This window comes from Podarcis pityusensis (genome assembly GCF_964106645.2).
Source record: "Podarcis pityusensis genome assembly, chromosome: 10".
NCBI lineage: Eukaryota > Metazoa > Chordata > Lepidosauria > Squamata > Lacertidae > Podarcis > Podarcis pityusensis.
In genome coordinates, this window is record NC_138035.1 from 48,136,646 (window position 1) to 48,164,334 (window position 27,689).

At 39.5% G+C, this 27,689-nt stretch overlaps 2 protein-coding genes and 1 long non-coding RNA gene across 9 annotated transcripts in view; 1 reads left to right on the forward strand and 2 right to left on the reverse strand.

Annotated features, from left to right (window-relative positions):
- PPM1H (protein phosphatase, Mg2+/Mn2+ dependent 1H) overlaps positions 1 to 8,285 on the forward strand; it is an 82,135-nt gene extending 73,850 nt beyond the window's left edge. For both annotated transcript variants that reach the window (XM_081022356.1, XM_081022357.1), the window contains exons 8-10: positions 528 to 635; positions 4,368 to 4,519; positions 6,603 to 8,285. In XM_081022356.1, coding sequence (XP_080878482.1) covers positions 528 to 635; positions 4,368 to 4,519; positions 6,603 to 6,750 — 408 coding nt within the window. In that variant the 3' untranslated portion in view covers positions 6,751 to 8,285. The remainder of the gene's footprint in view (positions 1 to 527; positions 636 to 4,367; positions 4,520 to 6,602) is intronic.
- On the reverse strand, positions 5,901 to 22,467 carry LOC308486090. Its single transcript, XR_013990942.1, has 2 exons — positions 22,294 to 22,467; positions 5,901 to 6,460 (listed from the first exon to the last, which is right to left on the reverse strand). It is a non-coding gene; the product is annotated as an uncharacterized lncRNA (long non-coding RNA).
- Positions 22,468 to 25,795: 3,328 nt separating this feature from the next.
- The window catches only part of MON2 (MON2 homolog, regulator of endosome-to-Golgi trafficking), a 59,588-nt gene continuing 57,694 nt past the window's right edge, over positions 25,796 to 27,689 (reverse strand). For all 6 annotated transcript variants that reach the window (XM_081022256.1, XM_081022252.1, XM_081022251.1 and 3 more), the window contains one exon: positions 25,796 to 27,144. In XM_081022256.1, coding sequence (XP_080878382.1) covers positions 26,981 to 27,144 — 164 coding nt within the window. In that variant the 3' untranslated portion in view covers positions 25,796 to 26,980. The remainder of the gene's footprint in view (positions 27,145 to 27,689) is intronic.

Consider the following 27,689-nt stretch of genomic DNA (forward strand, 5'->3'; position numbering starts at 1 on the left):
CCTGAAGACACTGGCTTGCAGCTTGAGGCCACTCCTCAATCCAGCACAGCTTCTGTACGATTGGACGGCAGTGGTGACTAGCACACCTTTGTACTGGTGGCTGTGGTGATGAGAACAGCTTTCTACCTGCTTTGGCTCACATGCCAGTTGCCTTTTTGTGGTGGGCATACTCCCCAGCCAACACAAGATTAGACTCAAGGGGGTTGTCTTCCTTGGGTATAGGCTTTCCAACATGGGACAGGAACCCTGAATATGCCATGTTGGAAACTCTATGTACGAGTACGGTAGCAGCCCCCCCACCCAACAAATGCTGATCGTGTTTGTTGGGGAGGATATCCAGCACATAAATAATCTAAGTGGGGTGTGACTTCTTCCTATGTTCCTACTTGCCCCTTCATGCTTCACTTTACAAACATGTAAAGTGAGCTTTTGAGTAGGATTTATTGGTGCAGTTGCTGGTTACTGCTTTCACAAAGACACCTGCCTCCCAGAACAGCCCTGTAACTGGTTTCTTTCTCCGTTTCCAGGCTCGTGTCATGGCAACTATTGGGGTTACGAGAGGACTTGGAGACCATGACTTGAAGGTGCATGACTCAAACATCTACATCAAACCTTTTTTGTCTTCGTCGCCAGAGGTAAAAGATTCACACCTTTTTTATGGGTACAGGACAAGGGACTTAAACTATGACTTTAAAAATCTTTGCAACGTGTCTTAACCTGCTTGTGAAATGTTTAGGTGTCCACATGAAAAATGGCTGCAATGAACACCTTAAATAGGGAACATGGTCGTGACTTAAGGAAAAGATGGTCAAAACTCATTCCCCTGTCTAAGAGTACCATTCTATGCATGTTTACTCAAAAGTAAGTCCCTTTGTTCAGTGGGGCTCACTCCCAAGTAAGCGAGTTTAGGATTGCAGCCAAATATGGCTAGAGGATGCAAGTTAAATTTATAGCTGTCTAGAGGGATTTAGAAAGCCCATAAAGCACATTTGACAAACATTAGTATAAAAGTTATAGAACCATAAAGTGGACATTTGGCACTCTGTACTGGAAATTGACTACAGGGCAGGAAACATAGAGGAGCTGTTTGGTGGGTGTCTTATTTTTTAAAAGCGAACCCTAAAGGGGGGAGGGGGTTAATTGGCGAGTACAGCAGATAATAAAGCTGAGTACCAGACTTTAAAAGTTACATACAAATCATTTGGATTGTATTTCTATGTTTGTCAGTGAGTTAGATGAGAAGAAAAAATGCAATTAAGAGAGGATTAATTTTATTTAAGTAGCTCTGTTGATCAGTTGTAAAGTAGCCAAGGATTGCTTATGTTGACTGTTTCTCTTGAATTCCATAGTGAAAAATGGGTCATATCAGGAGTGTTGCATGTTGTGCTTTGAACTTGGTAAAGCTTTCAAAACACATTTTGTGTCATTTAGGACATCTTCACATAAAACTCTTAACCCCAGAATAACTCCCAAGGTAACTGTTTTCTCTGCTTCAGGCCATCACTTTCATAAAATATATGAGCATTTCTTAGGGAAGGAGACCCAGAAGAACGACAAGGATTTCAAGGATGAGAATGAGAACATTTTGTGGCTAGTTGAGTCTGAAGTGATAGGAACATTTTCTACCTGGGTGTGGTTTAAAGGAGAGTGTATCAAGATGGTGCTGCTCTTGTTCCTAGCTGGGTGCTGTACCATAAAGCAAAAAATGAAGAGAGTGCTCAAGACAGGTAGCTATCTTGAATCACCCTCACATACACTATAGGAAAATAGTGATGGAACACATAGTGCAGTGGTTGGGAACAACCTAATTTGGCCCATGAGGCCATTTCCTCCTCTCCCCCCCCCCCCCGGATACCCCACATGCTCCACAACTGACATGTTGTGGGGGGTAGGTATTGTTGATTCTTCCTTGGTAGCCAGGGCTCAGCTGATTGACAAGGACAACAAGCCCCTTTGAAGTTGTCCATTTGTGGGAGTAGCTTGGACTCAGGTACCAATCTGCAGTGAAAAGAAAATGTCCATTTTTGCAGGTGTAGTGGATCCCTTTGCAGGCATGCTCTCAGATCCAATCAGCTGACAGTGTGACTTCAGAGGGCTTACATTCAGCATCGGCCAGCTGATGGGCACCGAGAGCAAACTTTGTTTCTCAAATGTGCCACATTTATTTCATCATTAGCTGTCTTAGCTCTCCATCCAGCCCACCCAACCCACCACACATCACATTTAATTAGGAAGAAATGACTTTGTTGGATATTGGCACTGTGACTGGCACTTCTGAAAAGCTGTAGGATTACAATCACTAAATATGGAAGCTGGCTCTGCCATTCTGGGGTTGGGGAATGTTTATCTGGTTCTTGCCTTTCAACTTGATGTTTAATTGTTGGCTTTTTTTCCCTCTGAAAATTAATACATATTTAAAGCAAGCAAACAAGAAAAGGCTTAAGTGTTGACATACAGCCTCTGTGTAATTTTGTGTTCATTGTATAGATTTAACTATATTTTTAAAGGCTACATTGCTATAAACAAGCAGAAGCCACTATATATTCTGTTTGTTCTGATACATACTTTAATAGGAGGGAGGTCTAGACCTTTGTCGTATGAAAGAGATGCATTGTGTTTATCTTCTTGCCTTTAGTTAATGAGAAGTGGGAATGAGCATGGATACTTTGCGCTGCGTTATAGGTCTCTGGTGGTGTAACACTTCGTTGGTGTCTAGAGGGTATGAGTTATGTTCCTCTGCAGTGGACTTGACAACTTTTGGGTTTTATTTTTGACACTTTGAATGAGGAATGAACAATTGTGTGTCTAGCTCATCAGCTTATAAGTCCTTATTCGCATCTTCCACCTTAGTAAATGACATATCTCATTTTTTAAAATCCAAGTTTCTCCATTAGTTAAAGGGAATATTGAATGTTTGCACTGGGATCTAACTAAATTAAGAAGTCTAAGTACTCCATATACATTTCCTAATCCTGGATTTCAAAGATTAGCACAACACAAAGAGAGGATAAATGATTCTCTTCCAGCAATGCCAAGTGTGTTTCCCAACACAACCGCAGAGCACTGACCCTGCCAGCCGTAAGGATAAATCAGCATTCCCAGCCAGGTGTGCTGTTTCCAAATCCTAGTCCTGATAATAACTTCCTTTTGTCAGTTGTCACAAGGTCACTTCACTTCTCTGAAAATACAGCTACTGCTGGAGTAATTAAAGTGCTCCGTTAGTAATTCAGAAGGACTCCTGAAGGATTTGTTTTCGGACTTAAAGGAGCCAGGTGGTTTGACAATGGGGAGTATGAAGCAGGCAGCTAGAAGACCTGTATCTCTCACAGAAGACACACTTGGAAATACATAAAATGATCTTTAGCCTTCTGCTGGTTCAATAAAATCTGTCAGTGCAGCCAAGGAATATATTTTGGATGCCATACTCAGCAGGCTGTAAGCGAACATTTATTTTGTAAAGTTTTTTAATCAGCATGCAGGACTATGAGAAATACTCAGGTATGTGAGTTTTCTGTTAGTTCCATTTCTGTCAAAACATTTGAGAATATCCTGCACGTCACATACATAGATCAGCTTCAGGTTGGTTTGTCAGGCTAGGGCGTGTCACCTTCTCTCGATTGTCATGCAGCTGAACCATACATGTTTCCCCAGTGTTTTGCCTTTATAGAGGTGGGAGCTTAGTGAAAAGCTGCTGCTGCAGACTAAAATTGTAATGGTAGTGTGATGTAGTGGTTAAGAGCGGTAGTCTCGTAATCTGGGGAACCGGGTTCACGTCTCCGCTCCCCCGTATGCAGCTGCTGGGTGACCTTGGGCCAGTCACACTTCTTTGAAGTCTCTCAGCCCCACTCACCTCACAGAGTGTTTGTTGTGGGGGAGGAAGGGAAAGGAGAATGTTAGCCGCTTTGAGACTCCTGAAGGGGAGTGAAAGGCGGGATATCAAATCCAAACTCTTCTTCTTCTTCCTGCCTGACATGTTTGCAGGCTGAATGCTGCATTAGCAGATCCTGCCTTGAACGTTCCAAAGCTTCCAGATCAGCTAGGTCTGTTTTAAAATAAATAAGATGCCGAGTGATTTCCTGTACTACTTGATGAGGCTCAAAGTGTTGACTTAGAGGTGACTGTAAAACGAGAGAAAGCAGCACTTGGACATAGTGCTGGTGCAACTCCCCCTTCAGAAAGTAGTCTAAGTAGGTAAGAATCTCCACTTAAATGTGTAGGACTGTACACGTGGCCACATTTGATCTTAACTGCTAGGGAAACAAGTAGATTTTTTGGGTAGCAGAAACATACAACATTCATTAGAAGGACACCGACAAAAACAAACCCTTGTTTCTTCTTCACCTAATGAGTTTGTTTTTGTTTTTCAGGTGAGGGTATATGATCTTCTCCAGTATGAGCATGGACCTGATGATGTGTTGATCTTGGCAACAGATGGACTCTGGGACGTACTATTAAATGAAGAAGTGGCAGAAGCAGTCACTAATTTCCTGCCAAACTGTGACCCTGATGACCCCCACAGGTTTGTAATCTCTCCCTTTTATATTTCCTTAGCAAAGTGCTTTTCAGATTCAGACTGCTTGCCAGGAATGTGTTGTTGCCTTTGCAGTGCTTCCACTGATCAATATTAGAAGCTTCAGCAGGAACAAATGCACGTTCCGAAAAGCTTTATTCCAATTAGGTCCTAAGGAGAATGAGTTGCTTGAAAACTACTTCAGCAGTTTTGTAAAGTTGCCTTGACAGTTGCATTCCAAATTTGCTACATTAGTGAATAAAGCATTCAGTAATGCACTGCTAGAGATATTAATCTCCAAGTTCCTGAAATGCTTTCTCATTTATCTGTTACTAAGAAGGGGCAGCCTCCCTTTTATTCCAGTTACGTATAGTGCGTTTTCCTGTTGCCACTGCTTGCTTTCCTTATGTTTAGCATTGATTTTCATGAATTAATGCTTATTTGGCAGTTAGACTGGTGAGTGGGAGTGGCTGCTGGGACCATATAACACCAGTTTTAAAGGATCTACATTGGCTCCCAGTATGTTTCCGAGCACAATTCAGAGTGTTGGTACTGACCTTTAATGACCTAAACGGCCATGGCTCTATATACCTGAAGCAGCATTTCCACCCACATCATTCAGACCTAGCATGGAGATCCAGCTCTGAGGGCCTTCTGGTGATTCCCTCACTGCAAGAAGTGAAGTTACAAGGAACCAGGCAAGAGGGCCTTTCTCAGTGGTGTCCACCTTGTAGAACGCCCTCCCATCAGGTATCAAACAGATAAACAACTCTATGGCTTTTAGAAGACATCTGAAGGCAGCCCTGCATAGGGAAGTTTTTAATGTTTGATGTTTTTTATTTTCTGCTGGAAGCCAGTCAGAGTGTCTGGAGCAAACCAGTCAGATGGGAGACGCATAAATAATAGTAATAGTAATATAATTCAGTTCAATCCCCCCCCATCTTTTTAAACAAAAGTATTTTAAAGAATATGAAGATAATATGCTTTTACCTTGAAATACAGTAGTTCTACCTCAAGTCTTTACAAATTGTGGATCTTAGTGTCTGATATATATGTATCTGTTTTAATTGCTTTGTCCAGTATTGATGATCCCTAGGTTCTTCGGCTATTGACTGCAAATTTCTACAGGATTTCTCTCGGTTCCTTACTGAAAAGGAGAGAATATCCAGCAGACAATAAGAATCTTCCATACATGGTACAAAAGTATAACCAACCCCTGCCCATAAATAGAGTAATGTCAGACATCTTTCTATTAAGACCCATGGCACAAAGAGAAAGGTCTCTCAGTGATGAGATCCTGATGCAATTTGGCTTTCTCCATGGCTGATTGCATGTGTTAGAGAAAGAGAAAGAGAAAGAGAAAGAGAAAGAGATCTGATCATGGGTCTCATTCATCTATTAATCATTTTATTTGTATGCCACCTTTCCATAGTAAAAACCATGCTCATGGCAGCTTACAACATGAAAAAATGTGCGTAATTACAAACATAACAAAAGTAGTCATAAACTCATCAAAAAGTAAACAAATTGAACATTTTCCACATACATCTAAAAAGATATATACTAAAAATATCAGGCACAACCCCTCTCCCAACTTATTTCTTAAGAACTTAGAAAACCACCTTCCATCACCGTCTGGCCACTGGTTCCTTTTGCTCACTGTTGTATACACTGGCACCAGTTTTCCAGGGAGCCTTTGTATATCCACCCTGGACATGTTTACCTCAAGAACCTAGGACCATCTGCACATGTAAAGGATGCGCTCTACTACTGTATTGCAGCCTTCCCCAACTTAGTGCCCTCCACATGTTCTGGAATATAACTCCTCCTTGAACATTAGCCATGCTGGTTGAGGCTGATGATGTGCTTTCCAGGTGTTTTGGACGACTGGGTTGGAAAAAGACAGCCATACAATCAGAGGGGCTGGCAGGCTTTTCCGTTTTGACTGGTCTGTAAAATAGAAACACAAATCCTGCACTTCAAATCTTATACTTTTTGAGAGGTTATATGGAATGCTTTCCTTGCCCAGCAAGTAATAAACCTTTACTATTATACAGCATCTATAATCTGTGACTGTTTCTTCTTCATGCAGGTACACATTAGCAGCTCAGGATTTGGTAATGCGAGCCAGAGGAGTGCTGAAAGACAGAGGCTGGAGGATATCCAATGACAGACTGGGCTCAGGAGATGACATTTCTGTCTTCGTCATTCCTTTGATACATGGAAACAGAATCTTGTAAAACAAACACAAATGCTGGTAATAGGAAAGGTGTTGTTTTTTTTACAGTAAGAACCTCTGGAAAAGGCAGGCTATCAAGAAAAGAGATCAAAGTTTAACTTAAAAATTATGTTCTAAGCTTAGTTAGACTGGGATATTTCTACATGAAACATAGAGGCTGAATTGTAATGATTTAAAGGCATCTCCTAGAAACTGCAGCTTCCCTGTGGGGTTTTGTTTTTTGTGTGCGTGCATATCAGGACCAGGACTTTAATGCTGCTAGTATATTAGTGATTTATTTTTAATGTCCCTCCTGGTGAGGACCCTAGTGTAACCTGATAGAATATTTTTCTTTCCCAGTTTAATGTAGCCAGAAATAACACGAGATGCAAATTGGGAAAGCTATTAAAATTGGTAATGTAGCCCATTTCCCCCATTATTAATTGACTGGCTAACTTTGCTTTTGAGCAAATTTAAGCTATAAGTTACTAAGGTGAACAAAACCTAACACAGCAGTTAATTATTTTTTTGTTCAAATCTTGTTAATGTTTCAGTGGATAATTTCAAAAAGATGTTTTATTTATGTCAGTAAATCAAGCTTTTCCTCTTGTACACCATCACAAACATTTTGGAACCTTACAGTTACCCTTTATATGTTTAGATGGTGAAGCCAACCTTTTCTCTTGACAAGGTCTAATCTACACCTCCTGTTAGCACACTTGCCTAAGAGAATAGGGAAAGCTGTTCGGCTGGAAAATGTGTTCCTTATTGTCAAGATTTTTGTATTTATAACTATGATGTAGCAGACTGGGAGAATTCTTGATTTAGAAAGATTTCCCCAGAAATCACCGTTTCTTTGGCACCACACGCTTTCATTCATTGAATGCTTCTGTCTCCTCTAATTTATATCCTGTTGAAAGGATCGTTATATACGTACTGTTTCATTTATTGTATTTGGTAATTTGTCTTCTGATTTCTCTCTTATTAACTATGTAAGGCTGGTATGTTTCAGAAGTCTCCTCCAGAACAGTAGCTTTTCATCTTCTTTCCTGCTATGCCCTTTCAGCATCAATTTTGTTTATTGCATCTCTGATATTGCTAGTAGACATTGTTAATCCAAAAGGTGGAGGGAGGAGCCATTGCAGAGTGATAAGACTCATCAGCTTGTTTGACATTCTGTACCTAGGCTTTCGATTATTAACATAGCAACAGAATAGAAACTTAAGGATTTACATTTACCTGTACAACCACACATTTTATGTATTCTAGGATGAGAATGAGTCATCCAAATTATCATCATTCGTATTGTTACAGGTGACTCAAAATTTGGTCCTCAGGTATTATCTCCCTGGCCAAGAACTAAAGAAACATATCCTTTTGGTTTTTTAAAAAACAGTTTTAGGTAGCTGAGAGCAAATGAGTTGACAGTGATTGTGGGCAGTTGATGAGCCATCTCAGAAATGTTAGGTTTTTTTTCTGAAGAGAAGCTACCAACATAGCAAGAGTATGGTACCACATGTTCCCATAAATCTTTTCTGTGTTTATATTCTCCCCCCCCCCCCAAAAAAATACTCTTAATAGAATTAGCCTGGAAATAATTATTTGCTTAAACAATATATTGTACATTTCTGTTGGAGTAGGCATTTTATTAATGCTACTATAGTCAACTCTGCATTCCACCCCTGCACCGGATGTTAAGTTGTTTCAGTATGCTGCTGCAGCAGCATATAAGTTTCAATCTGCAACTGAATAGTTCAGAAAAGTGTTAATTCTGACATGAAGTAAATCTGCTTGCAATAATGTTTTTCTGATACCATAAAATCTAAAATTTCATGAAAACTAGATTTTCATAATGCAGTGTCTTTTCACAAATCAGCAATACTTCTCAAATTTATTCTCAATAAAGTACCTCGTTTTTCCAATCATATATGTTCAGATTAGCAGGTCACATTTTGCCTAAAAAAACTGATAGTGTAACCCTTCCACACAGCCTCCCTGTTTTTTTTTTCAGTTCAGGCATATCATTTTTCTGGGTCATCAGGTCATCATTTGCTTTCAATCGCATGATGGGAGACATTCTTAGGCAGCAAACATTTCATTTGTAGAATATTACTATTAATGTAACAACACTTTCTAACACAATATATACACCCTGGCTAAGATTTACAGGTGTTACTGTCTTCATTCTGTTTGTATACTTTTTGCACAGAACTTGAACACATTTCCCATTTCCAGTGCCATATGTGAAAAGAACGTATTTAGTGGCAAACAATCCCATTGGACCAACCAAAATAAAAGGACTTTTGCCAGTGCAGGAAAACTTTAAATTGGATTTTCATTTTGACTCATAAGAACACACTACATATGATAGTAACCTATGTTGCAGCTCCAGAAAACATCTGTACATCAAACTGGTTCAGAATGACCAGTAGTTCTGAGTGCATCCAATTCTTCCTAGAATAGTATCTAGACTGCTACACTTTATCATGTCATGAAAAAATGCTATTTTTGAAACATTTAAATGAAACATTACGATACTTCATCCAGATTTGGTGATACAATTTCAAATGCTGCTTAATTTGAATAGTATGAGATAGATAGATATATATCAGTAGTAACATCATTGAGAGTGATCCTGAAAATGCCCACCTTGTTTTAAAAGAAGCAGCAGTGAAACGCTTAAAGTAGCAACAAAAACAAACACTTGCTATTGTTCAGACGTACTTTTAGGACTGAATCAATAACCCAAATTGCACCATCCCTTTCAAAGGCTTTGCTTAAGTAATCCTGTATATGCTACCGAGCAATTCCCAGAGAGACCAAAGCTAAACTCTGGATTGTTAAATAAAATTTGTGTTTAATTCAAACTAAACAAACTCTTTGAATTCATTTAGAAATTAAGCCAACTTATTCTGAACTTTTACTTGCCCCCATTTCATAAGATACACTCAGTAATGGTTTTCACCAACTTAGAGCTGTATAGAACATTTCAATTGTTTTATTTAATAATCCTTTCAAAATAGCAATGCCCTATCTAGATGAATATATTTTATGAGAGCCAGTAGACAGGATTCAGACAGAAGTGAGTGGCAACCCCTACCCCCTTAAAAGCCTGCTCCCATTGCTGGAAACTCTCTAGACTGACATCCTATAAACTTTAAGGCTACTTTTGGAACTGTTGCTTTGCTCCTGTGGGTAAGCAAAAGTGTTTTCTGCTCATGCATTTAGTGAGGGATGGATCTTGCCCCATGCGCTTTATTATTGGGCTGCAGCACAGAACATTTGCCAAGCCTAGCTGAAAAGTATGCAAACTGGACAGCAAAATTCCACTCACACTTCAATAACTGAATTCCAGGTGTGTAGTAATACTGTTTTTTGTTTTTTAAAAGAAATTGCAATATGGAATTTAGTATTGTCTAGAAATAATTCACTTTGCTGCTGCTGCGTCAACAGTTTTATAACCCAAGACAAGGTTGAAAATCATGCTTAAAAGTAAACCAGTTACATATATTTTAAAGGTGAAAGGTTACTGGAAATTAAGGTTATAGCTTGGGAAATTGGTGGGCTGGAAAATCATCACTGGGCCACCATCTATTTCAACAATGTTGGTAACAGTGTTAGAAATTATTAGAATAACTTGCTTAAAGAAAATGGGGAAAAACCCATACTTTCATACCAACTATCTCACCTAGGTCAGAACTGGAAGAGCTTTTAGGCAAATAAAAATTGAGATAAGAGAGGAAATTCACTTGTCTTATGGAGCTGCTACAGCCACATGATCAATGTTTGCTATCCGATTGTAAATATTCAAAGATAACATTGTCCAAATTTGCAAATCATCACTACAGAAATTGCCCAAGACACATTTTATTAGATCGCTTAGCTTATCTACTCTTTCCTTCTCCCCTGATTTTAAAACATTCTAGAACAACCTCCTGATTCTGTCTGCCCTTTCCAGTTCATACAGTTCAGGGGAAATTCCCCTTTACAGTAAATATCTGACAGCTGTAACTCAAAATGTCTAACTTCTTCCTAATCAGAATTTACCAGAATTATTCTATTTTTATCAAATAATCAAAGAGTTGTTTTTCAGTACTTGCCCAATGTCCATAAAGAGAGTTGTATTGTCAGTTTTAAAACTAGCAGTCCGGGATACTTGTTCAATAAGAACGTTCTTCAAGGTACTTCGCTAAGTGACATGTTGAAATAAAATATTTTGTAGGTTGTTGCTTGAACTTTACAGGTACTTGTCTTTCATACAGCACAATCCTACTAAATTTCTTTTAGTCCTTTGCCCTTTGCTTAATGCACTCTTGCAGTTTTGTTTCTTATGTTGTGACTTATGTGAAAATTGCACACTTGTAATTTTTCTTTCCTGTCGTATGAAGATGACATAGACAGTGGCCAAATACCTCTTCAATCATTCTGCCAAATTCTACCTACATTATACTTGAAGGAGGCTTCTCCCTGTCAACCTCCCCTTTACTTTGATGTTCCATTGTATTTCAGTTTAATTTTGCCATTTTCTTCCTTTATTGGCACAGTGACTGTAAGCAAGGAATGTACTATATTCTGGGCTCAGCATTCCAAACAATGAAGAGAGTCTTCTGGATAAAAATTGTTTGGATCAATGTACTTAAGCGTGGTGACTGTGAAATGTCAAAACTTTTTTGTAACCCGAGAACAAAAATGTTTAGTAAAGGGATATATTTTATGTGTTTTGAAACTTTTAAGTGCAATGAAATAAGGAAGCTGGAAAACGTATGCACAACAAAGTTTTAAAATGATATTGTAAAAAATAAATAAATATAAAAACTTATTTTGGGTAGTATTGCTGTGACCTTCTTTTCTGGGGCATATAGCTGGTGAATGCTGTCAGTGAAAATATGATATAGTCTACAATTCCCCATCCTTCAGCTTTCTTTTGAGCTGTCTCAGCCAAACTATAGTTGCATAGGTACATACTGCACCTTCTTTTTAAAATTTTCCATTTGTTAAGTTCTCTTGCAGTGCATGTTCAAGCACTCAGCTATCAATTCTGTTTGCTGAAAGAACAAATTGGGAATAAGCAGAGAAGAATATTGATGTAAGTAAAATCACCTAACTGAATTCCAGAGCAAATGCCCAGTTGGTTGTTACAGATTTTTGTATGGTTTGGGTCAGTGGAGTGCTGCTTGTAAAATTCCAAAGAAGCACATAATGAGTGAACAGCTGTTGTTTCTACATATGGACAAAATTACTTTAAAAAAGTTTGTACTCTGTTACTGTCAAGTGAATAATATGTCAACTAGCACTTTATGTTTTTATAGTATTTTAATTGCTTTTCAGTAATTAGTCAGAAGTTAGAAGATAAATGCTTGCTTAATAATAAAACTTGGAGAAAGCTGTAATGCACATTTCTGAAGTTTGGCTGGTGACTGAAACTCCATAATGCAGCTAGCTAGGAATTCTGTTCTGCGAGTGTATTATAAATACTGGCAGATATCAGGGAGAGCTTTAAGGGGATTCTGTGTTTCTAAATAATTGAAAGGATACTAAAAATGGTTTAGACACATCAAACAATACCAAGAAGCTTAAAAACTTTAGTTTTGTATAATGCTGAGACAACAAAGGGAAGTGGGAATATTTTAGCTCCATGTGCAAGGCTTAAAGCTGATGAGGAAGGGGTGGCTTAGCTACAAGGGAGAGGGGTGAGAGAAAAAGATAACAGCAAAGGGTTAGTCAGTGCTCTCCTTTCCAGTGTGTATAGTAACAGGGGCTTCAGCAGGGCCCTCTTATAACTTTCACTCAGACAAACAGTGATTTGCCTGTGCAGTGAAGTGAGCAGATGGATTGTATAATAAGGGGAAAGCTCTGCTAAGCTTGGTTGATGGTCCAAGCTGGAGGGGGGGATGACTAACTATAGCCCATGGAAGAAATCAAGGTGAGATGTATAATGTATGATGGAGGTTCTTCGTATCGGAGGCTTTGCTGGGGCCAGATAGAAATTTCCAAAGGTTAGATTTACCCTTGTTATCTATTCATAAACATTCTGTTTCAGGAGAATCCACCATTGATTACAGAATCACATTGCAGGTTGTCTGAGTTTATTTTAAAAGCAGTTTCTTGAGCAAGGCAACCATAGTTCTTTCTCTTTCTTTTAAAAATAATATTATAACCCACAGAGCCCTGTTTCCTATGAAGGCATTGGTTGAATATATAGGATAAATATTTCTCTTTCATATTGTTGTTTGTACTTGCAAATATCCATGCAAGTTGGCAAATATTTCATAATAGGCACTACTGTTTGTTTTGAGAATTAGTTTCTAATATGTGGCACAGTTCTTTGAATTCAACATATACATATATTTTGAGAGGGCATTGTTGATGCTGGCATATGTTTAGTATAGATTTATGAGGTACCCAGACTGAGAATGGACTAGAATGTTTCCCCATTGTTTTAATTTTACAGGATCAAAATTATTTAACATTGCTCTGGAAAACAAACTGAAAATTAACATTTGCTGAAGAAGTAAATTCCTAACGTGTATGTGACAATAAAAAATATGGTATGTAAAATGCATTACTCCCCAGCCTTTTCTAGCAATTGTGCTATCAGCATAAGCATTTCAGCTTGCCAGACAAAATGACACCCCGCCCTGCCATCTTCCCCTGGAGTGTTGTTCTCTTGACCCCTGCCCCCACCCAACTTAGAGGAGGGAAAGCCCAGTTGTTCTATCATAAAGGTAAAGAACCCCTGGACAGTTAAGTCCAGTCAAAGGCGACTATGGGATTGCAGTGCTCATCTTGCTTTCGGGCCAAGGGAGCCGGCGTTTGTCCACAGACAGCTTTCCAGGTCATGTGGCCAGCATGACTAAACCGCTTCTGGCGCAATGGAACACTGTGGCGGAAACCAGAGCACATGGAAATGCTGTTTACCTTCCTGCCGCAGCAGTACCTATTTATCTACTTGCACTGGTACGCTTTCGAATTGCTAAGTTGGCAGGAGCTGGGACAGAGCAATGGGAGCTCACGCTGTTGTGGGAATTTGAGCTGCCAACCTTCTGAGCAGCTATCTTAAGTTGTATGGGCTTCTGCTAGCAGGACTTGTTACTTGATTCCAGACCTAAGACCTTAATGACATAGACCTATGGGTTGTAGTTAACACTGCACAGCAGAATTCCATTTGTGCACTAGGGTTTCCCCTTCCTCTCTTCCCATGTGCCCCAAAATCTGCTCCAGAGGACCCTTCAACCCTCTGGTGCAGATGTTGAGAATGCATGGGGAACCACATGGAGAAGGGGAAAGTCAATTCATGCAAGTGGAAAGCCTCTTGCTTGAGCAGAACAGCAGAGTTGTATACAACTCATTGCTTCTCAACTGTTTCAAATGGGAGCCATTTGTAAACTTAGCCTTCCAGGGACCACCTATAAACTAACTTCACTTTTCAAGTTCTACTTTCACCCTCCATAACAAAGTGTAAGAATATTATACCAGTAGTCGGCACCAAGCAAGTATACACTTCATTTTAAGCTCAATATAGGAACATACAGGCAGAATACATTTGAATAGAACTGAAGTATGACAAAGGGAGAAACAAGTGAGCCTATCTCATAAAAAGGCCTCATGACCTTAATGGTTTGTTGTTGGCCTGGAGAAAGGCAGCTTGGGAAGGGGGGGGGCAGTCGCTGCTACCCCTCCAGGAAAAATTGGCATTGCAGTTTATGGAACAGAGGTCTATTGTTCTCATTTTCTCTGCTCACTTCCTCAAAACATCCAAGTAAAAATGAAATTGTCCAACCTTTTGCAGTTATCAGGTGGGGCCATGGCAGCACATAACATGATGCTATCCCATCATATGTTGTGCTGGTTTAGATGCTATGAGGAAGAGACACATGGAACGGCAGCAGCTATTTGGCTCTAGCTAAATCCTAATATGGTTACTCTTCCAGACCTTTTCAATATATTTCTAATTTTACTGTGCGACCAGAAAATGAAGAGCCACAACTTTGCTTTATAAAGCATAATACTGCTTTTTATACTTGGTCCATGAATTTCTTAGTAACTATCACCATTTAAAAGACATTTTAAGGATGTTCCTTGTGCATTACCTTTTGTTGCTCACATGAAGTTTGAAATAGAAACCTGTGTGTGCATTTTCCTATTGCAAAATAGGCAGCAATTTTAAAGCGAGAAAAATGGCATGAGTGGCACCACCATTCTATTTCAAAATAATTTCTAATAATAATTAAGGGTAATTACATATTAGCAAAGCAATGACTTGTTTCAAAATCAGTGGCACAGTTGATTTTTTTTTGGAGAGCTCAATTGCCCAGGCCTGCCTTATCCCTTTGTCCCCCACTATCTTATTCAATAATCATTCTTCTTCATGCAAATGTAGATGGAGTGAACAGGGAAAGGTTAAAATGGAAGCAGGCTATCTTTCATCAACATTGTAATTTTACTGCTTGGCTTGGTGCCAAATACTCGCTGCAGTCACTAGCTGCCATTCCAACATGAGTGAAAGGATCTTTAATAAGAGTGTAAATAAAAGCCAGGCTGAGAAATGAGTTTTCCATCCCAGCAATCACTGGCCTAACCTCTGCCGTAAATAGTCTTTCAGAGCAGCACAGATGGAATACCTGCACCTGGGGATCAAGGCAATCTCTGAGCAGTGCAATTTAAGCAGCTGGGTACAATCGAAACATGAATTAGCTGGGATAGGCTGAAGAATTCCATTTTATATATATTATGTAGAAACAAATAGTTCACTATAAATTTCCCTTTCACAATGGAGTTGCTTTTTTAAAGCCATTTCTCTCTTGGAAGGGGCAGATGACTACAGCTGTTGAATTAATTAAACCATGAGAATTTCTCATAAGATGGTATAACAATAGGTATTTAATTTATGATTATTGATTCAATAGTGTGAAAGTGATTTATCTGATCACAGCAGAGGTAGCAACGGCACCACAAGAACGATAGGTCATTCTAGGTTTATGTGTCTGAGTGGCTTTATTGATTCTGAACTACTGAGTCAGATGTACTTGGCAACCCTCAATACTTTTTAAAAGCCCTTTATACCACCATTGGTAACAATTTATTGTACTGATCAAGTGTTGCTCTGTAGTGGAGTGACAGCAAACGTATGTCAGAACTAGTAACGTTTTGTTGTTGTTGCTCAGTAGATCAGTCTTTTAAAAAACAAAATCATGTGCTATTAAAGCCCCATGACATTTTACTGCTTGTTAAAAGGAGACAGCATTACGCAATCTGTGCTAGGATCTATATTATATTGGAATATAGCTATAGCTGAAACGTTTTGGCACATGACAAAATCTCAAGTTGCATGACTTGGTACCAATGTGAACAGTGGGCATTATGCTAAGTTATTTCATGAGTATTAAAGTCGCATGCCTACATATAATAGTGATAGCAATAAATAGGCATACAAAGATGACAATATGGACCAGCACAACAACCATGTTCATTGGACCAGTTTAAAAATGGCAAGTTACATTACATTTACATTAAAAATGTAAATATTTCTTTCAATTAAGTTGCTATTTAGTAATGGTGCATCAATGCACAATCACATTCTTTTCCTTAATCTTCTTAGATTTTATTCTAGTCTAAAGAATGGTTTACTTTTATTTGTATAAAGGCTTTTTATTTTTATGCACATGCATAACATTTAAGACTATTGATACAGGAACAAATGAATGACCCTGCTTCCTTTCTTATGGCCTCTATGCATACACAGGAAGAATGAGTGTAACAGCATATGAAATCGTCACATTCCATTCTTTTATCTTCTATACAACTATGTCACAGCACAACTCATGGAATAACCTTCCATAAACACCAATGTGTTACGGACTCTGGTTCATAAACTAATATTTGCCTCCTATCAAATTGCAGCCAAAAGGCATTGCAATCTGCACTCCACTTGGATGAAGATGTGTTGTACAAAAGGCAAACAATGACTGCACCAATCTCTCTTAGAAGAGAAGTTGGATAATAAATTTATCTTCCCTTCCCTTAATATATAAACATTAAAAACAATTCAGCTCTAGCCATGGGTAACAAGTTTTATATAATTATTAGTTATGCCAAACATTTATAAGCAATCTTTGTACATTAAAAGGTGTCTCCAGAAAAATTAAATAGATCTTAAGTGAACCCAGTACTGCACATCTGCACCCACATAAGCAACTTGAGCAGAAGGGTGTTTCTGCCAAGGAGCCAAATCTAGCTAGGAGGATACCAAGAATGAGCACTTGTAAGAGTTTCTTAATTGGCACAACTCTTATGCCTCCATGGCAGAGGTTTTCAATCTTTTTGAGTCCATGGCTTTCTTGACCAACTACATTATTTCTACAGCACCCCTGTGGGAATCAGGAGTCCAGTTATGTCACCCCTTGCCTGCAGAGCTGGTAGCCTCAACATTTTTCAAACACCCTCCCTCAGCCTCATCTCCTCTCCCCTCTCCTTAGGAGTTGTCTGGGCAGCCACAGGCCCTGTTCTCTGAACTGCCCCACCCCCACCCCAGAGAGGTGCCTCCTCACACTGCCCACAAGGGCCTGGGAAGCACCCCCTGGCCAGCCCCAGAGGCACCATTCGCCTGGAGAGCTTGTAGCCAGGGCTGCTGCAACAAACAGCCGTGCAAGCCTTTAGGAGGCAGAGACGTGGGGGGGGGGGGGGGGACGGACAGAGGGAGGGAAGGAAAGAGGGAGAAGCCAGTGTGTGCGTGTGCATGGTGAGGGTGCTGTTTACATGCATGTCCCTAACCCCATCCACTTTTGAGCATTCACATATTCAGGCATTAAGAATTTACAACTCCCAACAGTAAATTAAGGAAACCCTACAAATTAACCCACATTGTTTCATGAGCTATTAATACAGAAATGGGAAACTTGTAGTACGCCTGTTGTTGGGCTCAAATTTACACCAGGCCCAGCCAGCATGAACAAGTCAGGGATGATGGGAATTATAGTCTATCATCTGGAGGGCCTTAGATAATTCATATTTGCATCAATGTATCATAGCATCTAGGAAACTCCTTCTAGTCACCCTAGCTTGAGATTAGATGGGCGACCAGGGGGAGGACCTTTCCTGTTCTGGCACTCCCTCTCCAGGTATTTGGCAATTCCACACCATATAGTCAACACATATGCAATACACGACTTTTCCAAAAAAATCCTGGAAGCTAGTTTAAGGGTGCTAAGAATTTTTAGCTCTGTGAGGGGTGAACTACAGGTCCCGGATTCTTTGGGGGAAATCATATACTTCAAATGTATGGCATGATCCCGCCCATTATTTGCCTGCCATAACCACAGCTAGCCTTCAGGGACTTGGCCAAGACTAGCTCTTTCTACCAAGTATTGAAGAAGTAGATTTACTTCATTGTTCTCTGTGGTTGTGGTTATTTTAAATCTTGTATTATATATAATTTATTATTATAGTTTTATTTTGTAGTAAGCACTTTCTTAACAAGTTACAGGAGGGTGAAGTATACAAAATCAAATAATTGCATCCAACTTTTTAGCCCCACTGACAATTTTGAAGAAATACCAACAAAACACCTGAAAGAGACATCCCAGAACACTGATGAATATTCAAATATTCGAGCATTCTTTCCCCATTCATGAGACGGAATAATCTGATGAATGTATTATGCAGCATTTCTGAATAGTTTGGCTTCATGGTAAACTCTGTGATGAAAGGCAGGCAGAATATGATATACTTTAATAATTGGGTAGACTCACTATACTAGTTAAATCTATGTCTACAACTCAGTATTTTCCCCAAGTACTCAAAACTTTGCTCTCAAGCCATGCAGATTTCATAAATTGTAAGTTACTAAAACCACTTGGAATAGTGTAGGGAAATGTAACATTTAACAGCACCTTCAGCACCAATTATGTTCTTAACTACACCTACATGTAATAGCTGCTCACTTTAAACCCATCCTGTGCAAGAGTTCTACTAGCCCATCCCACTTTCCTAAAATGCCCTCTAAAATAATAAGCCTGAAGGGAATGGAAGGCAATTTTAGTACAATAGCTTGAATATAGGTTTAGTTAGTAGAAAACTATTTTGTTCATGGAAGTGGTTCCCAACTTAGTAGTGAGAAAAGTGAACCCAAGTCCTGTAGGGCTATTTTTAAGGTCTGTGTCTTCCTTTTTCAACATATTTCTCATACCCTCACAGAGTGGCACGGAAAGAAGTAGCTTCTGCAAGAGTTCACAGAACAGGACTAATACATTTTCTCATCCTTCTCAGTTCTTTGGATTTAAGCCCTTATTTCTGCTTCAAGAAGATCAATGTAATACTGAATTCAGCCCCAGGCATTAATGCCTTATCTACTGATACCAATGAAATACAACTGCAAATACCCGAAAAGGTTATTTATAGGCAAAACTCACGAGAAAGAAAAGCTCCCATTCAATTCATTTAATGAATTTTAAATTGTGTCTAGTTCCATGCAGTTATGTTGCTTTTGTGCATATACCTTTAAAAAGCAGTGCCAGCTGTATAACTGCTAGGATTAAATTATAATGCTGTCTTGCTAGTGGTAGGGGTCATATTGGAATGATGGGCACTAGTCTGAAAAACAGAAGAGCAACTGATGACTTAGCTATGGGAAAGATATCTACTTAAGAGCAAAACATAAATTGCTCCAATCGTTCAATGCTTTGTAAATTGCAGAACTAATTATATTCTTCCCAGCCCTGGAACTAGGGAGGGGAAGAAAATTGTACTCAATATATATCTACCTATGTATGCACACATACAGAGAAGAGATACTTGCAACCCACAAACTGCTTTTACAGTGAATTCTACCCTATTTTTTGTATACTACACTAATGGAATAAATTTTGTTGAGAAGCGCTGAGCATTTTGCCAAATTCACCAGCAGCCAAAATGAAAACATCACTCCTAAAGCTATGTAAAGTTCATGAAGGGTTGCACTCAAGAGAAATTAATGGACACAACGAACTTAGGTCAGAAATTCCAGTGGGTCCGCTCTGAGTAGAACTTAGTTGGATACAACCAAAGTTCTCTCTTACTTGGTGTAGGAGTCTGCAGTAAAGACCCACATCCAATTATGTGCTTCAAACTGCATTACAAAGACAGTTTGAACTTGGATGAGTAAATGTTCATCATAGTTCCCTGTTGTGTGCAAAAATCTGATTGGTTTCCTAACTGATGATGCTGAAACCCTTAAAATTTAAAAAGCAATTTCATCCTGACCTCATATAATGATTTACAAGGAATTTTTTGCACATTTTCAAAAATCCTATATTCACTCCCCATTCTTATGGGATACCGATTCCAACAATACTACTGAGAGGATGAATATAGTCAGAATTTTTTCCCTGAGGTTTCATAAAATTATTCAATGTAGAAATGTTTGTGTTCGATGAATCTTTTAAAAAATTAATCATAAAGTTTCCTTGTGTATCCTGAAAGTACTTTTTTAAGTGTTCTAGATCCAAGTTTAAGCTACATCTTTTAGATAAAGTGAAAAATGACACGTTTGCCACAAAGACTACATTTTCCCATTACTGCTCTAACTTGTGTCCTCAATTTATTTTTTCATCATATCTTCTTTAAACAGGCCACCCTACCTTACAGCTTTCTAAGTTTCAGGTGTTTTTTTAAACAAAGAAACTCACTGGAGCTCAGCATACAGCACCAAAGATATTAAATAAAGATAAATGTGTTTTATTATATAAGCTATTCAAATTAACTTATTCCTATCTTTTCATGATTTAGTCATACAAAGTTTGAAAAAAATAAGAAATCCAACACCTAACTAATAAAGCATACAACACAGAGAGGACGTTGCTCACAATACTAAGTACTGAACAACGAACCTTTACAAGTAAAAAACCTATTGTTTTCCAATCTATAGGTCAGTATATTCATTTCAGCAAGGGCAAACACTAGTTTAATTAAGGAGCTTTTATATAGTGATCATACTAGTTTGTGTTTCATACTAGTATTAAAAAGCCTTTAAGATATTTTACCCACAGTTCTTTCGCCAATTATTTTTAATTCTGTCATCTAATAATAGTGGAATTTGGGTAAATTGAGTTATATCCAACATGAATCATACTCAAAAGTAGGTCCTCTGAAATCAATGGGCTGAAGTCCATTGATTTTAATGAATCTACTCTGAGCAGGACTAATGCTGGATGTCACTATTTCACTTTACTTTTTATCCTAAGGTTTTAAAATATGGAGATATTAGAATTCATGAAATATTAGGTGCTTCTAAACTTAATTAAATATTAGTTAAATGATACACTGGAGGGAAAACAAACTAGTTAGACAGCTATGCACTTACCTGGTAATGTCCCATTATAAATGGGACTCTTGAGTAGACATGTGTAGATTTGCACTGTTAATTCTAAAGCTGAAGACTATAGCATCTGTCATTAGGAAGGCATGTGACATTATGTATTATTCTTACAAAAGATTAGGTACTGATATCATTGTCTTATTTAATGCAACTACTGTTTTTTAGTATTTTAATATGCAGTGCAGAATAAATGCACAGTCGTTAAAATTTATGAAAACCTCATAAATGGTGTTTTATTGATGTTATTTCCATAACCAGAATTCAAACAGTAATTGCCACTCATAATATCCCAAACTCAGCAGCCCAGCAACACAATCTAAACATATGTCCTTGCTGGTGTAATACAAGTATCAAAATTTCACTATAAATATGTAAGTGCCCATCTAAAGATTTAAAGAAATTTGTCGTATGAGATGCTGTCTATTCAGCACATGCAAGATGTACAATAAATTTTAGCTTTCCACTGATATGTAATAGATAACAACAAACAGGCATTTTCTTTAACCAAACTAATAATCTGAATAGAACAGTATCTGTCAGGACGTCACTAAGGAATACAACATGCAAAACTGACGTAAATACTGTGCATTTCAAAATTGAGACATTTCCTGAGGAAATAAAAAACTGGAAAATGCAACATTTCAGTTGTGCGAAGCCAAGCTCTGCAAAGCCATATACTGAGAGGCATTAAACACACACAGAGAAACGGCAAAGGCAAGCTTGGTTCTGTTGCCACCCCTCCTTCCGTATGCAAGTAATCCCTGGGAAAACAAAGGGGATTCCCATTGTCATTGTCTTCATCTGCAGCTGATCATCACCAGCACTAGCAAGGCAGTAGCTTGCGCAGTTATCTCCACAGCGGGCAATGTCACAACCCGACCAACAGCACAAACTACTACCTCAGCCAGGGCCATGGTGCTCCCGACCCCATCCTGGAAGGAGAGAAGAAAGGCGGGCATGTTCCACCCACAATAAAATGAAGAGCCCAGAGAGAGAGAGAGAGAGAGAGAGAGGAAGGAAGGAGCCATGGCAAAAGGGTTCGGGCTCTTTCTGACGGTCCTCTTGTCTCCTTTATCTGCAGCAGACATCAGCCAGACTCCCTTCTTTGCGAAGGGCAGGAGGAAACCCCGCCCAGAGCGCGCATTACAACGCCGCCGCCACCCCCCACCTACCCCGCCGCCGCCGCCACCCGCTCTGCCCTTTTACTTGCATGACCTGAAACTGACGCGAGGGAGTCTCGTTTATTAGGTACATTACAGGCCACAGCTGGTGCAGTCCCCAGGAGCTTAATTGTCAATCGGCGCGAGACGGAAAAGCGAAGGCGCGGGAGGGGAGGAGGAACAAGGGGGAACAAAACTGAGGAGAAAATTCGCGCTCCCATATTCCCTGACACTCACTCGCCTTCACCTCAGCTTTAGATTGTTCTGCGGCGGAGAGGGAAGCAGGGACCGGTGCCCTCCCCCTCCCCTCTCAAAATTCGAACATGACCGTTGCAGGCTCTCTCCCCCCCCCCCACACCAACTGCCCGATCGCGCGCGCCGGCCCCCCGAGGGAATAAAAGGCGGTGAGGCGCTTGACGAGGCGCCATTCCTGGCGGCTGAGGACACACGATGGCGCTTGCCGCCTCACGCGCCGCCAAGCGGATAGACGAAGGCGGGAGAGGAGAAAGGAAGAACACGGTTTTTTCGGTCGCTTCCTTCAAGGACAGCAGTTATATTCTGCTCCTCTGACGGCGGCGAAAGCATCTTCCTCTCCGTGCCGCCTTCCCCACCCCCCGCGCTGTATCGCAGTGAAAGACGCCGCCGCGCTCCCGCCCTTTCCGAGGCTCCGCCGATTTCCCTTTCTCCGGAAGGATGAGAAGCCCCCGCACTTCCCTCCGCCTATTGCTCGCCTGCCTCTTGGCGCGCCCGGCCACCCAAACCATAGAGATGGAGAAAGGGGGGAGCGCGAGTACTCACGCTCTGTCCACGTGACTAGTAGGCCTGGCCCGTCAGAAAGCCTTCCAGCGCCATCTTGAACAAGAACACACCGGCAACGGAGCTGGGTTGCGGGGGGTGGGCTGGGAGGTCGGTGCTCTCGACCTTCTCTGCTGCGCCCCCCGAGGAAAAGACGGCGCCGGTCAATTAATCCCTCGGGCAAACAGGAACTCGCTTTAAAGCCCTTGCCTCAAGGAATGCTGGGAAATGGGATGTGTTTTCTCCCCTCCCTTTTCTTCGCGTGAGGAGGAAGAGCAAATCTCGGCGCGAAAATATAGAGGGGTGTGGGCACCTGACGACCAGTCTCGCGCTCCGAGCGAAGTCTGCTGGGAAATGTAGTCCAGGCCAAGCTAGGCCTAGCCGAGGAATTGAGTAAAATTTGCGTTCGCCAGGCGTTAAGTTGCCTATCGAGCTGCAACGGGGCACAACAGATAAAAGGCGAAAAATACTATGTGATACGGCTGAAATCCTAAAAATAAGCCATGTTGAACATAACGGGACTTTGAATAATCACCTGCAGTGTAATGGACAAAGGTCGTTGTCGTTTTGAAATGCATTTAAACTCGTCTTTTGCTGTAAATAATTTCTATTCCTTCTAAGCAGGCGACATGCAAAACGATAAGAAGTTCAAATGTATCACCCATATTAAAATAGTATGTGGAAAGATTTTAAAGGGAAACTAGTGAAATCCTATACATGTCTACTCAGGGGTAAGCCTCATTGAATTGACTAGGATTTATAACGTAAAATAAGTATTGGCTTGCAGCCTAAATCACAAAAAAAGTTGTAGGTGATCTTACCACCTCATTACTACCAACATTAATACAGATAGAGGCCAATTAATCAAAACTTAAGCAGTGCACATTATATGCAAAAAAAAAAATACGCAAAAGAAAAGAAGTAAAACTTAAAAACTAAATTATTTATCTGGCTAGACTTGTTGAAATAACGTTTTTAGCAGGCACCTACAACAATATAGTGGGAACAACCATGCTTGCTGCTGTAATTGAAAGCCTCCCCAGAAGAGCTTAACAGTAGCCCACGTGGCACAATGTGTTTCCACCAAAAGCTGAAGTAAGGCTTTAAAGCTAAAAACTTGAACACATTAACAGCTAGCGCCAAGATCCAAAAGTTGTTTTACTATATTTTGTGCTGTCCATGCATGCTTCAGTAGCTTCTGTAAAGTTACAGGCAGAAAAGTGAACTTATACTCAAAGCACATAAATGACAAAAACAAGATCTATACAAGGAGTATACAGATTATTTACAAGGTTTACTGATATGGTAAGAGGCTGTGGATTGACAGAATCCAAAGCTTTCCTGTTTTGAACAGGAAGTAGAGCTGGGGGGAAACTCCCAATGGGAGGGGAAAATTATTACAAAAGCAGCCTTAAGTGGCCAAATTAAAAAGCAGGAAATTCATTCCTCCAAGGATTGCATGCACTGACACTTCCTCTGCCTCAGTTTCTTCCTCTCACATCTGACAGATTGCTCTGCTAAACATTCTAAAGACCAACATATAATGTACCTTTTCACACATTTAGATTAATCCTCATAAGTTCAGGGCAGATTGTGTGGTAAACTGAAATCAATCTGAAACACTATATGGGGGACTTACCCATGTAAATATGTAGAGAGTTTTAGCCTTACATTACTATGAGAAAATGGTAAGAGAAAATACCAATTGTAATAACCAATTCAAAGCAAATTTTCTATTTATGCCTGATATTTTCTAAACAAAAGAACATACAAACTGGCTGAAAACTATAAAAAAGTTAATTTACCACTAAATCAAGATAGCATTAATTCAAATCATTGGCTCATATTGCTTCCTGGAGCAGGTAAGCATCAGAAAGACTATTGTTCTACAACACAGAAAGAAAATGTCAAGCTATCTGGCTGGCAAATAGGAGTCATAATTTGAGAGCATATTGCAGAGCTTATGGTAATGAGCTCATTGGGCAATTCTGGTGAAATACAAGACGGCATGTCCTGGAGGTAGTAGGAACAGTGTCTCTTCCCCAATCTTTGTATCAAGCTTGCAACATATACAGCACACGATCCACTGTAACAGTCAAGATGATTTCAAAAGGAAACAGGGCTTGGCATATCTTCCTTTTCAGAGGATAGCAACCTTTAACTCAATGGCTGCAATCCTGGGCACACATACCGGTAATTGAAAGTAAGCACTAATGGTGGATAGGATAGGATTCAGCTAAATATGTTTGGGCTTGTAAGTGCAGACTTTACCATGTTCATTTGTACTACATTCAGAACACTTAAGATATAACAATTTAATGCAACCTCACTGAAATAAAAAGTGAAACTTTTTTAATCCATACAAATATGCTTTTTGGCTGTTCCATGACAAAAGGTGCAAGTCTACAAAGCACGACAGAACAGTCACCATGGAGGCTTCTGAGGTAAGAGCACAGAAAGGGCTCCCTTATAGTAGTTAATGGCATGTGCCTTATCTGTGACACTATTTATGTGGCAGGTGACCATACATGCTGGTAAAGTGTGTCACCTCCATAGTAACTTATTATTTTGCTGAGGTTCTCACAGCAGAGAATGGACAATAGAATAAAAATTGCTATCCAACATATTCCAGTATTATCAAGATTAGGATCTGACTAAAATTTAAGTGGTGTGGCCTAGGGATAAGATTTCTTTTCAACAATGAAGAGGTTTTACAGGAAATACCCATTCCATGGCACTTCATAGTAAAGGGAAACAAACAATTTTACTTCATGACAGTTTACTATATCTCTAAACTATCTTCAAAAATACACTTCTCGGTTTGTATCACACACATATTATACTCAAAGAGTAGAACAGTTATTCTTCAGGTTGAAAAGACGTTACAAAACAAAGCACTTAAAATTATTGAAACAATGACAAGAAATACAAGTAAAATATTGCTGATACTTAAAATCATTTTGCTTTAGTCATAATTCAACAATAGTGACCAATCTGTTGGGGCGAAACCGAAAAAAATATACATTTCAACTAAAAGGGTTTTTTAAAAAGCAGAGCTACAAAAAAAGGGCTGACAGTAAAACAATTATTTAGTGAAATGAGGTATGGTAGTGTTTTGAATGCTACACAGCAATTTTCTGCTTATGCAGATTCATTTATTTCAACATGGCAGCTCACAGATTTTTGCCACTATCTTTATTCATATGTCCTGTTAGCAGAATTGTTATTCATTGGCCACAGATAAGATACATTCAAATATGCCAAAAGAGAAAAGGAAAAAATCATCTGCATGATCAGATATGAATGAACATATCTGCCAACAAAGAAGGCAAATATTAAGTAAAAATGCAAGCATACAACTTAGTATTCATAATAAATACATTTTCAAGCTTTTAACATTATTGATGTTTAAAAAAGAATTTAAACAATAAATGCAACTTTTTTTTTACAGAACTGTACGATTTATTATACACACAAGTACATTTTCCCTTTGTTTACAAAGGCTGGTTACAGATAATGTGGAATGTTACAGTACCTTCTTGCATAAAATTTTAGTACAATTTTGTACTTGAAAAAACGGTGCAAAACACCTGCCTAATAAATCCAAATGAATTAGGTTTCTGTTTTTTTCTTAATTACATCATTAACACATACACAACAAGCTGTACATAAGCCCACTTTTCAATCACCAATTCAAGTTACTGTAGCAAGTACTGTACTTTAAAATGGATTCCAGTCAGTGAGTCAAAGGCTTGCATTGCTATTCACCCAGAAACATTTGAGATGCAAGCTTGAAGTGATATGAATCACAGAATTCTGGTTAGTACAGTTTAAAGGCGGTCAACACTGCTTGCCAAGTACTGGTCATGAGATTTCATCAAAGATGTCTCACATTAGAACAAACATTCGTTTGATGGATGCATTTTTCTTGAAAAGCAAAAATTTGGTCAGGACTCTCCATTCTGTACCTTGGATGCTGGTGGGTGCATAAAGTCCTTAAAGGGAACTAAAGCTTCTTTGAGAGCAGAACAGACCTCTGAAGATGAGCAGGTGATACATTCTACTAAGGTTGGATACAAAGCAATAACCTGTGCCCATGTGTTAGCATCAACTGTAAAAAAATAAAAATAAGTAATTTTATAGTGTATTCTTTAAAGAGTATTTTTCCACCTCAAGTCCCCCACCCTGACGTAAAGAGGAGAAAGATACAGATCATCCACAGAATAACAAAAAGGTAAATGCAGATGCCCTCTCATACCAGCCCAGTTAATAAACATAACAGGAAAAACAGCATGTTTAGCCAAAGACCACTGCAGCTTAGATTCAATAAATACGTATGTTTTCTCAGCATCTTAATTCCTTTGCTAAATTGCCGTTTATTCAAGAGTAGGCCTAGGATTGTAACCTTAAGTTGTGACTCGAGGAAAATCGGAGCACAATGGCAGGGAGAACTGGCGCGGCCGCATTTGAGCGGCTAAACCACGCCCCCGCACTGTCACCCTATTGGGTGCCCATCCGGGGGTGCGGCACGTCAGCGACGATGGCAGGGCAGGGGGCGGATCGCCCCCTGCGTGACACAGGAATCGGCTCCCAGTCACAACCCCTCCCCTCCGGAAGGAGGAGAGGCTTTGTGATTCTTCCATCTGAATGATAGAA